The sequence below is a fragment of the Chiloscyllium plagiosum genome, unplaced genomic scaffold (assembly GCF_037043375.1).
Source record: "Chiloscyllium plagiosum isolate Xiang-an unplaced genomic scaffold, Cpla_swu_hap1 HiC_scaffold_19, whole genome shotgun sequence".
Classification (NCBI taxonomy): domain Eukaryota; kingdom Metazoa; phylum Chordata; class Chondrichthyes; order Orectolobiformes; family Hemiscylliidae; genus Chiloscyllium; species Chiloscyllium plagiosum.
The window spans coordinates 58,341,063-58,356,454 of NW_028270157.1; the positions used below are offsets into that span (position 1 = coordinate 58,341,063).

The 15,392-nt window shown below is 40.5% G+C and overlaps 1 protein-coding gene across 4 annotated transcripts in view; it reads right to left on the minus strand.

Moving 5' to 3' along the window:
• LOC122559526 (metabotropic glutamate receptor 8) overlaps positions 1-15,392 on the minus strand; it is a 447,166-nt gene that overhangs the window by 11,751 nt on the left and 420,023 nt on the right. For all 4 annotated transcript variants that reach the window (XM_043709129.2, XM_043709130.2, XM_043709131.2 and 1 more), the window contains exon 10: positions 3,237-3,483. In XM_043709129.2, coding sequence (XP_043565064.1) covers positions 3,237-3,483 — 247 coding nt within the window. The remainder of the gene's footprint in view (positions 1-3,236; positions 3,484-15,392) is intronic.

Here is a 15,392-nt window from a genome sequence, read left to right on the forward strand (position 1 = left end):
GGTAGCAAGTTTCATAGAAACTTAGAAAGTCGGACCAGCAGTGGGCTATTCACCCTCTGAACCTGCTTCACTGATCATTAAGGTCATGGCTCATCATTCAACTCAATAACCTTTTACCTGCTTCTCCCCAATGTCAGACCTTTGTCTGAAAAACCCATCTGGCTCACTAATGTTCTTCAGGAAAGGAAATCTGTTGTCCTCACCTGATCTGGCCTATACGTGACTCTACACTCGCAGTAATGTGGTTGACTTTCAACTCCTTTCTGAAATGGTCCAGGAAGCCACTCGATTGTATCAATCATTACAAAGTCTCAACAAAGAGATTAAACTAGACACACCACCTGGTATCAACCTAGACACCAGAAAAGACAAAACAGCCCTGTCAACCCAGCAAACTCCTCCTCACTAACACCTGGGGACTAGTGCCAAAAACTGAGAGAGGTCTCTCAGAGACTAGTCAAGCAACAGACTGAAATAGTCACAGAATCATACCTTACAGACAAAGTCCCAGATGGGGGCAAGAAAACCTCCAGCTGATTACCACATACCGTCCTCCCCAATTGACGAATCAGTGCTCCTCCATGTTGAACAACACTTGGAGGATGCACTGAGGCTGGCAAGGGCACCAAATGTACTCGGTGTGAGATTTCAATGTCCACCACCAAGAGTGGCTCGGCAGCAACACTACTGATGGGGCTAATCGAGCTGAAAGTCGTAGCTGCTAGACTGGGTCTGCGGCAGGTGGTGACAGAACAAACAAAGGGGAAAAAATGTGTTTGTTCTCATCTTCATCAATCTACCAGCTGCAGATGCATCTTTCCATGACAGTATCAGTAAGAGCAACCATCCTTGGGTGGCACGGTGGCTCAGTGTTTAGCACTGTTGCCTCACAGCAGCAGGGACCCAGGTTCGATTTCAGCCTCAGGTGAATGTCTGTATGGAGTTTGCACATTCTCCCAGTGTCTGCGTGAGTTTCCTCTGGGTGTTCCGGTTTCCTCCCATAGTCCAAACGTGCAAGTTAGGTAAATTGGTCATGCCAAACAGCCCAACAGTGTTCAGGGATGTGTCGGTTAGGTACATTAGTCAGGGGTAAATGTAGACTAATAGGGTAAAGGAATGGGTCTGGATGGGACACAAGGGTCGGTGTGGACTTGTTGGGTTGAAGGACCTGTTTCCACATTGTAGGGATTCTAAGCTTCACTCACCGTTCTTTCTCAAGGGTAACTCAGCACAGGCAATAAATGCTGGCCAGCCATCAATGCCCATGTCTCACCATTGAATAAAAAAGGCTGTGTTGCTTGCTGGTGTCAGGCTTAGGATAGCTCCTCAGATCTGGAGGTTAGAGTGGGAGAGAAGAGATCTCATTGTCTTTATAGAATGGCATAAGCCGGACTAAGAATGAGGCTCTGCTGAGTGAGCAGGAGCAGTTAAGGTCTGAGCTAAAAAGAAGAACCACTGCCGGAACAGTCGTGATCTTTGTCAAAGGAAGAGCAGGTTCAAGGGACTGTTGGAACTGAGACCCTGCAATCGTTTGTTTTGTTCTTAGATCTGTTACCTCCCCCACTCAGATTGACAAAGGCAGGAGTTGTGTGGAAACACCAAAACTTCCAAGTTCAGAATATCATTGTTCCTTCATGGTTGCTGGGAAAAAGTCCTGAAATTTCCATAATAAAACATTGTGACAGAGCCCCTTAATGTACTGACTGCTGTGGTTTCAGCATATAAGCAACTCTTACTTTCTCAGGAAAACTGCAATAGGGAATAAATGTCAGCCTTACTCACAGTGCCCATGCCTTAAGAATAAGGATTTTAAAAAACTTTTGGAATGAATTACATTCAAAATTGAGTTTTATTATATAACAAAGTGGAATAAAAAGGTCTTCTTAATTTTTAAGCTTAATTGTATAATAAGCAATTAGCTTTTTGAGCAATTACACAGTCTCATTCCAGAAATAATCTGAATGTATAGATAACTACCTAAATATTATAAGAGTCCTGGGAATGATTACAAGTCAATAATCCAATATCATGCCCAGGTATGCGAGTGAAGCTTACTTTGTAGTTATAAATATCATGAGAAGCTGCCAGCTGGTCTGCAATCTCCAATTTCTCCGTCAACCTTGATTGTGTCATAAAGTTACACTGCTTACTATTAATTTGGTACATGTTAACCTTACTTAAAGGTTTAACATAGGTGATAATGAGTTGGCAACTTATATTAATCACCAAAAGGTCAAAAAGAATGATGTAAAAATGGAAAATCTATCCCATTTTTCTCAAGTGGAATTTCTCTGCTTAGACTATTTTAACACTTGTCATTTTCATAAATGTTACCATTACCTAGTGGTGAAATAACATGGGGATTAGCTGTTTGCAGAATATTTCAATGCACAGGATGTTCTCAAACGATCACCATCTAACACTTGGTACATTCACAAGGTCTTTACGGTCCCTAAGCCATTTAACACAGCTGAGATCCCTCTTCGAGAAATATCGTCTCTATAGAGGTTATGCAAGAATTAATGGTGTCACAGAGAAACAAATGTCCTAGGTTTGCCTGCTTGGTACCACTCAACACAAGTATACAAAATGTTACAGAAGCAGAGTTTAGATTAGATTACATTACAGTGTGGAAATAGGCCCTTCAGCCCAACAAGTCCACACCGACCCGCCGAAGCGCAACCCACCCATACCCCTACATTTACCCCTTACCCAACACTACGGGCAATTTAGTATGGCCAATTCACCTGACCTGCACATCTTTGGACTGTGCAGATGTGGAACATCCAAACTGGAAACATTGGAAAATACAGAAAACAGACCGAAACAAAACTGACTTAACAGGTCAGCCAGCATCTGTGGAGAGAAACAGAGTTAATGTTTCAGTTTAGCAATGACCATTCACGTGAAGGTTGATCAGAAATAACTAAACCTGCAAATCATGGTATTTTCCAGTAACTGCATGGATCCAGCACATTTCTTTCTCTTTATGTTTCACCCATTCATCTTAACAAGGTAAATTTCATTATTCTTCTGCATTGTAAAGCTCAGAGATACCATACTTAATCCTCCCCGACAATCTGGATTGCAGATAAGAATGTGATCCCATTCTTGCTTTGGTATGTTCCCGAAATCAAAATGCTTTGTAACCAATAAGCTCAAGGGGGTCAGATGATTTTAAGAGCCCTCTGAGTTAATTGCGTATAAGAACAGTACGTGATTAAAATTGCACTTACTGTTGGTTTCAAGGCTTTCACAGAGTTCAGTTTTGACCTCTCCATTTGGCCTGTCACTTGCTTTTTGTGACAATTTGCTTGACATTGTGGCTGCTGTCACCACTGCCTTGAAGCTCCGCTTGCGTTTTTGCACATTCTGCTCTGGATGAAAGATGATAATATAAACCTTAGGCATGTACAGCATGCCTAGAGATACAGAAGCACTTAAACTCATGGATATAGTAAGAGTTGTTGTCTGAATGTACATCTGCAAAATAAAACAAGATATTTTAATTGATGGTCAAGAAGCAGTGATGTATACAGATCAAATACATTGCTTTTATCAAACAGACTGTACACTGATTGAACAGTGGAAAGATTTGGTGCATGAAGGAATTGATCTGTTCATAGAAGAGGGCAGAAAACACTTAATTTTTCAAAATTATAAAAGCTGCTTTTGTGCCATTTAAATGTTATAGCCACTAAGAAATTAGTGTATGCAATGTTGTCATACAAATATTTAAAGCTAACATTTCCTCAACCTTTATTTTACGGTTAAAATGTGCTTAAAACCTCTGATAAATCAAAGCAATTTCCATAAAAATGTGTTAAAAATTCCCATTTTAATACAGCAACAATATTTGGAAAGCTTTCATTTCTCATATTTGAATATGCATATTTGAAACAAGCTTCAAGCCCAAACTGATGGCAAGTACAAGCATCTTAGATTTAATTAAAAGTACTCATCGGGATCTAATTCCTGCACCCTGCAACAACACAAGTATTTGCTCAATATCTTTTTGCGTTTGCTTTTACAGAACCAAAATCCTGTTTGAGACTGAACTTATTATTTCTTCACTCAGTGTGTGGTGAATCATTGAAATTCTCCATCCTGGAGGAACTATGGAGACTCAGTTATTGAAAATATTTGTGACAGAGGTCAATAGAATTCCAGATATTAAAGATATTAAGGGATGAGGGAATCCTGTGGGAAAGTGGCATTGATGTAGATGATGAGCTATGATCTGGTTTAACGTCAGACCAGGCCCGAGGAGCTGAATGACCTACTCCTACTACTATTCCCTTTGTTCCTCCCTCTCTTCCTTTCAGATTCTCTGACCTCTTGTCGTTTTGCAGGATTTCCACTTCTAAATATCTCATTGGCTTAGCAAAAATAAAAGCTCAGTGCAGATATTTTCAATTCAATATCCTGAGGCGACAAGGTGCTAATGACATTTTGCAATCAAAAATGTCAAAAAACTGCCTGCTGCTTTTGAAATTCAAGGATAAGGTTCCCGTGCTGCACAGTTCTACGCAATACTGTGCCCTCAACAGCAACAACATGCACTTATAACACCTTTAAAACACTCCGAGGAACTTCGGTGCAAACGAAACAGATACCACATGGCACAGGGTGGGTGACCCTAATAGATTCAAAATGGTTGAAGTGGAAAGTTTTATGAAACACAAAGCAAATTGTGATGCAGTATTGTTTGAGATCTCTTTGGCATCCTTGACCTTTTGTAAGTCTCCCCAAGCCCATGTAAGGGTGTTATGCTCAGGGCTATATGCTATGGCTTTTCAGCGAATTTTCAAAGAAATGGTGAGCAAAGGAACTTTGAGGCACAATGGCTGCTGACAGATGAAGGATCCTTCAGGATGAGGATTTGTATTTCCTACGTGCACATATGAAAAATCATAGGAAGAACACCTTTTGTATTATTTAGTCATATTGTTTAAATCAGCAATATAGGAGTGTCCCACAGGCAACTGAAGAGGAGAGTGTAGGACAGAAACATGAAGCAATGAGCAGAGAATTGTAGAATCCCTACAGTACAGAAGCAGGCCATTTGGTCCATCAAGTCCACACTGAATCTCTGAAGAACATCCCACACAGACCCAGTCCCCTCCCACTGTAAGTCTGCATTCCCCATGGCCAACATCCCTAGACACTTTAGCAAGGCCTATCCTCCTAACCTACACATCTTTAGACTGTGGGAGAGAACGGAAGCAAACCAGACAGACACAAAGAAAATGTGCAAACTCCACACAAAGACAGTCTCCTGAGGTTAGAATTGAACAGGTCCCTGGTGCTGTGAGGCAGCAGTGCTAACCATTGAGTCATCATGCCACCCGAGGACCTGGCCTTGGGCAGATCATCTCCACTGAAAAAGAAGAGGTAGAGCTGGAAAGGCTGAGCAATGGCTGGAGCGGGGTGAAATTCCAGAGTTTAGAGTCTAAGCATCAGAAGGCTATCAATGGTGGCACAAAAATAATCAGGGATACAAAAGAGAATGGTCAACCACATTCCTGGAGGTTGTTGATCTGGAACAAGTTACAGAAATAATAAGAAGCAAAACTAATCAGGGACTTGAAAACAAAGGTGGGAAAATTAAGGTTGTTCTGTTCCTGAATTCAAGCCAAGCTAGGTAAGCCAATACAGGCAGAATTGTGAATGAGTTCATGTACATGTGACAGAGTTCAGGGTGTTGCTGCAGTTTAAGGGGAGTTCAGGATGAGAGAGGAATATGTTGACGTAGCTGATTCTGAAAGAAATAAAGGCAGGTATGAGGGTTAAGTAACAAGTGGATTGAGGTAGGATCAGAGTTGGTGTTGGAAGTTGGTGGCCATGATTGTTCTGGGGACAAGGGACCTTTCAAAAGGTGTATCATTCTCACAGTTTAACACACAATTATTGTTAAAGTAGCAACATTTCAAATCATAAATTGCCAACCTAAGTTCTCCTTGTTTAAATGTTTCAATTCAACTTAACTGTTGTTTCTAAATGTGATCCACACAAAGACAGTCTCCTGAGGCTAGAAGTGAACAGGTCCCTGGTGCTGTGAATCAAAAGACTGTAAGACATAGGAGCAGAAGTTGATCATTACGTCTGTCAAGTCTGCTTTGCTATTCAATGAGATCATGGCTGATCTGCTCATTCTAATCTCCACTTTTCCCCCTTACCCTTTGATTCCCTTCTTGATTAAAAAATCCATCGATCGCAGCCTTAAACATACTTAATGACCCAGGCTTCAACAGCCCTTTGTAGTAAAGAATTCCACAGATTCAGTATCTCCGAGAGAAAAAAGATCCTCCTCATTTCTGTCTTAAATGGGTGACCCCTTACTTATGTCCTCTGGTCCTAGATTCTCCAACATGGTGAAACAACGTTTCTGCATCTACTCTGAGTAGACACCGAGAATCTTGCAGACTTCTATAATGTCACCTCTCATTCTTATGAACTCCAATGACCACATGCCCAACTTACCCAACCTCTGCTGAGAAGACAGTGTCTCTCTCTACCCAGGATCAGCCAAATGATCCTTCTCTGGACAACGCCTAATATCTTTCTAGGGCCCCAAAACTGTTTACAGTATTCCATCAGTGGCATGGCCAGTACCTGTATAACTGGAACAAAGCCTCTCTATTTTCATATTCCATTTCTTCTGAAATAAAGGCTTACATTTCATTTGCCTTCCTATTATCTTCTGAACTTTGATGCTAGCTTTTTCTGCATGAGAAAAATCCCAAATCCCTTTGTGCTGTGGCTTTCTCCAGTATTTCTCAACTAATTATGAAGGGCACGGATAGGCTAAATAGACAAAGTCTTTTCCCTGGGGTTGGGAGTCTAGAACTGGAGGGCATAGGTTTAGGGTGAGAGGGGAAAGATATAAAAGAGACCTCGGGGCAACTTTTTCACGCAGAGGGTGGTACGTGTATGGAATGAGCTGCCAGAAGAAGTGGTGGAGGCTGGTACAATTGCAACATTTAAGAGGCATTTGGATGGGTATATGAATAGGAAGGGTTTGGAGGGATATGGGCCGGGTACTGGCAGGTGGGACTAGATTGGGTTGGGATATCTGGTCGGCATGGACGGGTTGGACCAAAGGGAATGTTTCCATGCTGTACATCTCTATGACTCTAATGGTTAACTCCTTTGTTCTTCCTGCCAAAGTACATAACTTCAGGCTTTCCCAGGTTATATTCCACCTGCCAACTTTTTTTTTCCCACTCATTTAACTTGTCTATACCCCTTCTGCAGCCTCTTTGAATCTGCTACAATCTTGGCAATAATACATTCACTTTCTTTATCCAATTCACAAATACATATATTGTAAATAATTGTGGTCCCAGCACTGAACCCCATGACACACCACTAGTTACAGGTTACCATCCTGAAAATGTCTCCTTTATCCCAATTCTGTCTTCCAATAGCTAATCAGTCCTCCATCCATGTTCATACACAATCTCCAAATCTTATCTAGTAAGAAGCATAATATGTGGTACCTCATCAAATGTCTTCTGAAAATCTAAACGTAGTATATTCACTGTTTCACCTTTATCTATCTAGCTTGTTATCTCCTCACTGAACTCTAATAAGTTTGTTAGACATGAGATTCCTTTTGTGAAGCCATGCTCACTCTGTTTGATCATGTTCTGTATTTGTAAATGCTCTGCTTTTACATATTTTATGAAAGACCAACATTCCCCTAATAACAGTTGTTAAGCTAACTGGCCTATAATTAGGTGTTTATTTGTCTCCTTTCCTTTCTAAATAAAAGTGTTACCAAAGGTTTCAGTAGTACTTTTCTTGAGTGATAGCTATTGTATTTGTTTCCTCTTCTTTTTGCCACTTAATTATTTAGTAATTTTGGAATGCTATTAGTGTCTTCTATTGTGAAGACTGATGCAAATTATGTATTCAAACTCTCTGCCTATTCCTTGTTCTCCATTACTGTTTCCCTTGTCTTGTTCCTTTTTATGCATTAAAGATCCTATTTATCATGATTACTTAGTTATTTACAAGTTAACCCTCTAAATTTACCTTATTCCTATTTATTTTGGTCATCTTTGTTGGTTTTTAAAACTTTCCCAATCCTTTGGCTTCCCACTAATCTTTTCCACATTGTATTTTTTTTTCAATTTGATATTATCTTTAACTTCCTTGCTTAATGATATTTGGCTTAGTCCCTTCCAGAATCTTTCTTTCTCACTGTGATATATCTTTTCTGTGAGCTATGAAATATTTTCTTTACCATTGTTTCTCAACCATCTTTGCTGCTAAACATCTATCCCAGTCATTCCAGCTAATTCTCATACCTTTAAATTGCTATTACTTACATTCAGTGTAGTTGTTTCTGACCCAAGTTCCTCGCAAACTGAATGTTAAATTCTACCATGTTATGTTCTCTGTTTCTAAAGGGATCCTTTACCCTGACACTGTTTATTAAACCTGCCTCATTACACATCAACAGATTTGCAATTGCCTGATCCAGGTTGGATCTAAAATAGGAGAAAGTGAGGACTGCAGATGCTGGAGATCAGAGCTGAAAATGTGTTTCTGGAAAAGTGCAGCAGGTCAGGCAGCATCCAAGGAGCAGGAGAATCGACGTTTCGGGCATGATTCCTGAAATAGGGCTCATGCCCGAAACGTCGATTCTCCTGCTCCTTGGATGCTGCCTGACCTGCTGCGCTGGATCTAAAATATATTGCTACCGGAAACTGTACTGAATATTCTGTGAATTCTTCTTCACAATTACCTCTATCCCAATCGACATAAAGATTAAGGTCACCCATGATTAATGAAGTACCTTTTCTATATACCCTCATATCTCCTGATTTATTCTGACATAATGGCTACTGTTATGAGACTTACAGACTACTGCCAGTTCCTTCTTCCTCTTCTTTTTTCTTATTTTCACCCATTGAAATTCTACTTCTTAATTTCCAAGGTCATATGCAATATACTTATCCAATATTTTACTAACAAAGCTACCCCACCATCCTCTCCATCCGGCTAGTTCTTTCAAAAAAGCACAAGCTGCTGAATGTTTAGTTCCCAATCTCGATCTCCTTATAACCACATCTCCATAATGGCTATAAAATCATGCCCATTAACCTGCATTTATGCTATTAACGTATTTATTTTGTTCTGAATTCAATGCCCATTTAGGTAGTTAGCCCTTGATTTTGCCTTTTTACCATTTCTCCCCGTTGACTGTATGTACTGTTGTTTTCTATGTTAATATGTTCTGTCCCTTCCCATCTCAATCAGGTACTGTTATCCCCTGTAATGCTGCCCTATCCTGTTGCTTTATAAGTCTACACTTACCCTCTTCCAAACCTTCCTCCCATCTAATTAATTTAAAGCCATCTCTCTACTCCTAATTATTCGATTTGACAGGGCATTGACTCCAGCATGTCAAGTGAATACCGTCCCATTAGAACAGCTCCACTGGCACCCGTGCCTCACAAAATGAACCTCAATCCACCCACAGCAATCTTTAAACCATGTATTTATTACTTAACTATATTCACTCTATGACAATTTGCTCATGCCCCAGGTAGTAACACCTCCGATCATTACCTTGGAGATTTTGCTTTGTAATTTAGCTCCTAAATGTTCAAATTATTTTCAGCAGAACCACTTTTCTGGTCTTATTGATGCCACTAGTGCCAATGTGGGTGATCATCACTAGATCTTTCCCCTCCCACTCAAGTTCTGTTCCAGCCCTAAGGAGACGTTCTAAACTCTGATACTGGGGAAGCAACACAATGTTTGGGACTTCCAGTCAGGGCTGCAGAGAACTCTATCTATTCCCTCATTATAAAGTTCCCACCTATCTATCCCTTAATTACACCAAAATCCCAATGACTGCAATTAGACATGTGGATGGAAAGATCCCAATTGCACTGGTAAATTTGATCAAAGTAACCAAAACCAGGGTCTGATGACAGGAGCAATCGGCTGACTATATATAAGTTGTTCTGACGCTGAAGTTTTACTTCAAGGATTACACAACTCCACATTTAAAGAGCTTTTTTCTGATTCTAACTGAAGTGAAAAACATGCCTTTTGGCAAAGAATAAATATACATTATCTATACAAGTTATTTGGTGATTTGTCATTGACTGTAGCATCTAGTCATGTGGATACAACAAATGTATCTGCCTAGCAGCAGACTCTAATGAAGCAACAAGAGCAGTCTTTTACTGTTCAGTGCATGAGGACTCAGTACAAGCCTGCAGTACAGATGATACCCAACATCACTTGATTGATAATGCATCATATTAATGATGTTTAGATAGTGAAAGCTTCATACTGTAAAAAGAAATCCAGTACTGGAGACACAAATCTCATTCCTGTGCCTTAACTTAGTTCTTTATTATTTTGGCTTCACAGATTAATCTTTTGCTACCTGATTTCTAAACCCCAGAATAACTTGATATTTATGGATATTCACCACAGAATCCTGAGCAGTTATAAAACCTCTGGTTGTCAGGACCTTCTGGGGGTAGCCATTTGGTAAGTGCCTCTATGTTTACCACCCAGTTAAGGAGAGCGGGAGGGTCTGCAGAATTTTCCAAATTGTAGCTTCACCACGAGAAAAGAGATGAGCATTCCTGAAGGGGAAAGCTATGGGGGCACCTCAAAATGACCAAAAGAGCACTCTAAATGCTCCAAACTCTTAAAGTAAGGCTCAGAAGTATGATGATTAATAGAGTGGATAGGAGGATGTTGGGAAATCCCATCACATTAAATGTCTGTCTACAATTGGATCTATTGAGCCTGGCAGAACCCTATTAAGGAGAAAGTGAGGTCTGCAGATGCTAGAGATCAGAGCTGAAAATGTGTTGCTGGAAGAGCGCAGCAGGTCAGGCAGCATCCAGGGAACAGGAGAATCGACGTTTTGGGCATAAGCCCTTCTTCAGGAATGCATTCCTGAAGAAGGGCTTATGCCCGAAACGTCGATTCTCCAGAACCCTATTAATGCCATTTCAACTAATCACCCTCCTATCACCTGATGAGATGCTATTGAACGTTGCCTGATACATTGGGAGAACTGATTGAGGCTTTGATTATATCCGTTGCCTATAGTCCTTCACAAAGCAGGTTGTCAAATCTAGTGGCTGTTTGACCCTGGGAATTTCATCCAAAGGCTGAAACAATTTTTTTGACCTCTCCCACCTTCACCTCACCATTGCAGCAGGTAGATTCCACTCTCAGTGAGTCACAATATTGTTATTCTTTGTACCTACGGAAGATCTTGAAGTCAGTCTTTAACTTGCACACTGGGAATAAAACTGTCTCAACCGAAATCCAAAAATGCTTTGCTTTCTCTTTCATTGAATACCAATCCCATCACCTGGCAAGTTCAAAATGAGCTAATTGACTCAGCAATTTGTAAAGTTAAGCTACAAGAGACAAGATAGATTGCATCTCAAAGGCACTAAAGATCACTGAATATATAGTCACTTATCTATTCGAATAGCTATATGGTTCAGTATACTCATTTCTGAGGTAGATTGAGATTTGTGCCTACAATCCAGCTGATTCTTGAAAGCAGAAGAGAGGTGCTATCTTCCAGTGCTTACATTAGCCTGAAGTTCCACCTCTTCTCTCATGCAGATACAGTGGTTAGCACTGCTGCCTCACAGCGCCAGAGACCCGGGTTCAATTCCCGCCTCAGGCGACTGACTGTGTGGAGTTTGCACATTCTCCCCGTGTCTGCGTGGGTTTCCTCCGGGTGCTCCGGTTTCCTCCCACAGTCCAAAGATGTGCAGGTCAGGTGAATTGGCCATGCTAAATTGTCCGTAGTGTTAGGTAAGGGGTAAATGTAGGGGTATGGGTGGTTTGCGCTTCGGCGGGTCGGTGTGGACTTGTTGGGCCGAAGGGCCTGTTTCCACACTGTAAAGTAATCTAAAACATCCCCTGACACCATTCAAACAGTACGTAACTTTTCCTTGGTGTTCTAACAAATATTTAGCCCTCAAATCACAAAATAAAAAGTGAATTGTCATTGCTGTTTTCTCAGTAAGACCTTGCTGCAACTGGTCTGCTGCATTTTCTGTGTAACAATAACGACTTTAAAGTATGTCCTTAATTGGCTCTAAAACACTTTGAGACGTCCTGTAGTCATGCAAGATTCTATATAATGGCAGTATTCTTTTCTTTAATTCTGAGTATTAGATTCATCTAATAGATGAGTCTAAATGAAATACTGACCAAGGAACTTGCTCTGATGTAAAATACCACAAAGAAATATAGTTTGGAGGTAAAAGAGCAATAATGATTCTCTAAAAAAATCAAAATGGTTGTTTTACTGGAAAAGACTTTTCTCTTTCAATATGTTTATTATAGTTATCTGAAGGGCCTTAATGATGAATTATTCCTCATTGTGTATTCCTTCTCTTTTTCTCCAATTCAATCAAAATGCAAGTATTGTAGAAACATGAATGTTTCAATGCATTATATTTTCAAATGTTGCTGATCTAAAATATTTAGAAAATTAGGACTCCAGTTGAATCAGTATCAATGAATCCCATCATATTTAACTTTTGGATTTTAGATTTTTCACTTACTGAAGAATGTGAATAAAGAAATAAACAAATTCTCCAATTCTATATCATGAGGTTGTTCCACTTTTTTTACAGATAAGGTTGGTTCTAGTCATTTAAGCATATCCCAAATAAATCATGCATTTGGCCTGAGGATTAAAAAAAAAACTTCCACAGAAGAAATGTAAAACATCAACACAGATCAGTGAATATTCTATAATTCCTTATGAGAAAATATTGGTGCAAATTTAACTTTAGGCTACAGAGATAAGACTACAGAACTCTACCACATACTCCAATGTAGGAAAACAAGGGCAACTGAATAGGAATCCAAAAATCCAAACAAGAGATGTTGTCAATGTTTTAATTTTTCATTTCCTTTTAAAAGTCCAAGTCTTGCCTATTCATATTCATTCCTGAAGAAGGGCTTATGCCCGAAACGTCGATTCTCCTACTCCTTTGATGCTGCCTGACCTGCTGCGCTTTTCCAGCAACACATTTTTCAGCGCTATTCATATGATCACTTCAGTTCCCTACAGAAAACTTTTACAGGAATTTTGAGGTGTTGGATTCTGACAGCCCCAACAAGGAGAAACTGTTTCTCCTGAGAGAATGACTAGCAGGCCAAGGGTCCCACTTTGAGATAATTAACAAGGAGATGGGAAAAACTTTCATCAACCAGGAAATTGCTCCAATCTGGCATTAACCCTAAAGGATACCAAAAGCAAATTCAATGGAAATTTTCAAAAGTGAATACTTACAAAGCAAAATTTGCTGGTCAATGATGATTGTGAAGGGGTGGATAGACCTTTCAAAGCCAGCACAGGTATGATGATGTAATTAATGGCCTCCTTCCATTCTGACAATTCCAGGATTTTTTTTATTCATTTGTGGAAAGTGGGCACAACTGACTGGCTAGCATTTATGGCCCATCCCTAGTTGCCCTCGAGAAGGTGGTGGTATGCTGCCGTCTTGAACTGCTATAGTCCATGTATTGTGGGTTGACCCACAATGTCCAGGAGCTTGACTGAGTGATAGTGGAGAAACAGTAATATATTTCCAAGTTATGGATGGTGAGTGTTTTGGAGGGGAATTGCAGTGTTCCCATGTATCTGCTGCTCTTGTCCTTCGAGATGGAAATGGTAACGGATTTGAAAAGTGCTGTCTGCGGATCTTTGGTGACATGCTGCAGTGCATCTTATAGATAGTACACACTGCTTCTAATCAGCTTTGGTGGAGTCAATGTTTATAGATGCAGTGCCAATTAATCGGGCTGCTTTGTCCTGGATGGTGTCAAGTGTTTTGAGTATTGTTGGAGCTGCATCCAAGAAGGAAAATGGGGAGTATTGCTTCACACCCCCGACTTGAGACTTGTCGATGATGGACAGGTTTTGCGGAATCAGGAGGTGAGTTATTAGCCACAGTATTCCTAGTTACTGACCTGCTCTTGTAGCCAGTGTGTTTATGTGACAAGTCCAGTTTATTTTCTGGTCAATGATAACCCTAAGGATCTTGATGGGGGTGGATTCAGGAAATGGTAACACCATTGAATGTCAAAAAGTGGTGATTAGAGTGTCTGTTATTGGCGATAGTCATTGCCTGGCATTTGTGTGGTGTGAATGTTACGTGGCACTTGACAGCCCAAGTCTGGGTATTGTCCAAATCTTGTTTATGTGAACATGGTCTGCTTCAGTATCTGAGCAGTTGAAAATGGTGCAGAACATTGTGCAATCATCAGTGAACATCTGCAGTTCTGACCTTATGATGGAGGAGAGTCATTGATGAAACAGCTAAAGTAGCCTAGCACACTATCCTGAGGAACTCCTGCAGGGATGTCCTGGAGCTGAGATTACTGACCTCCAACAACCACAAACAACTTCCTCTTTTCCAGGTATGAATCCAACCAATGGATAATTAGCTCTGATATTCTTTGATTCCAGTTTTGCTAGAGTCCTGATACCACACTCAGTCGAATGTGGCCTTGATGTCAAGGGTTGTTACGCTCACCTCACACCTGGAATTTTGCACTCTTGGCCATGCCTGAACCAAGGATGTAATAAGGTCTGGAGCTGAGTGGCCCTACCAGAACTAAAACTGGGCGTCACTGAGCAAGTTATTGCTGAGTAGGACCTGCTTAGTAGAACTGTTGATGACACCTTCCATCACTTTACTGATGATTGAGAGTAGGCTGATGAGGTGGCAAATGGCCAGGATGGATTTGTCTTGCTTTTTTGTGCATGGGGCATACCTGCACAATTTTCCAAAGGCTTGGAATCCTTTGGGAGAATTCCTTCTCTTAAGTGGGACACCCTTTATTTTTCAACAGTGTTCCGCAGCTTTAGGCCCTCCCACATGGAGAAACATCCTTTCAGCTCCACCATGTCAAATCCCATCTGGATCTTATATGTTTCAATAAGATCACCTCATTGTTTTCAACTACCTTCTTCCCTGTAGCTATTCTTTAATCGCACACATGCGCATAAAAGTACTTTTCTCTCTACTTTCTTAGAGACATTAGCTGGTTTATTCTAAGCCAAAATAATCTATCTTTCAAAAATGAAGAGATGCAGCCCCACCAAATCTAGTAGATGTGCTTACACAATGTGATTTACACCCCCCCTCAGGCCAGGTATGACTAATCTGTACTACATCATAGCGGTGAAATAACTCCCATCTTGTGAAGAATGGCAACAGCTGATTGAAGATGCCTGAAGACTTGATTTGGTCTGAGAACATTGAAGCTTTTAATCTGTTAACCGCCAGTCTGAATAAAATAAATCAGTCTGCGTGCTGCATTTGAAGCTATGCCCATGCATTGGACTCGTATAGTGATGGCAA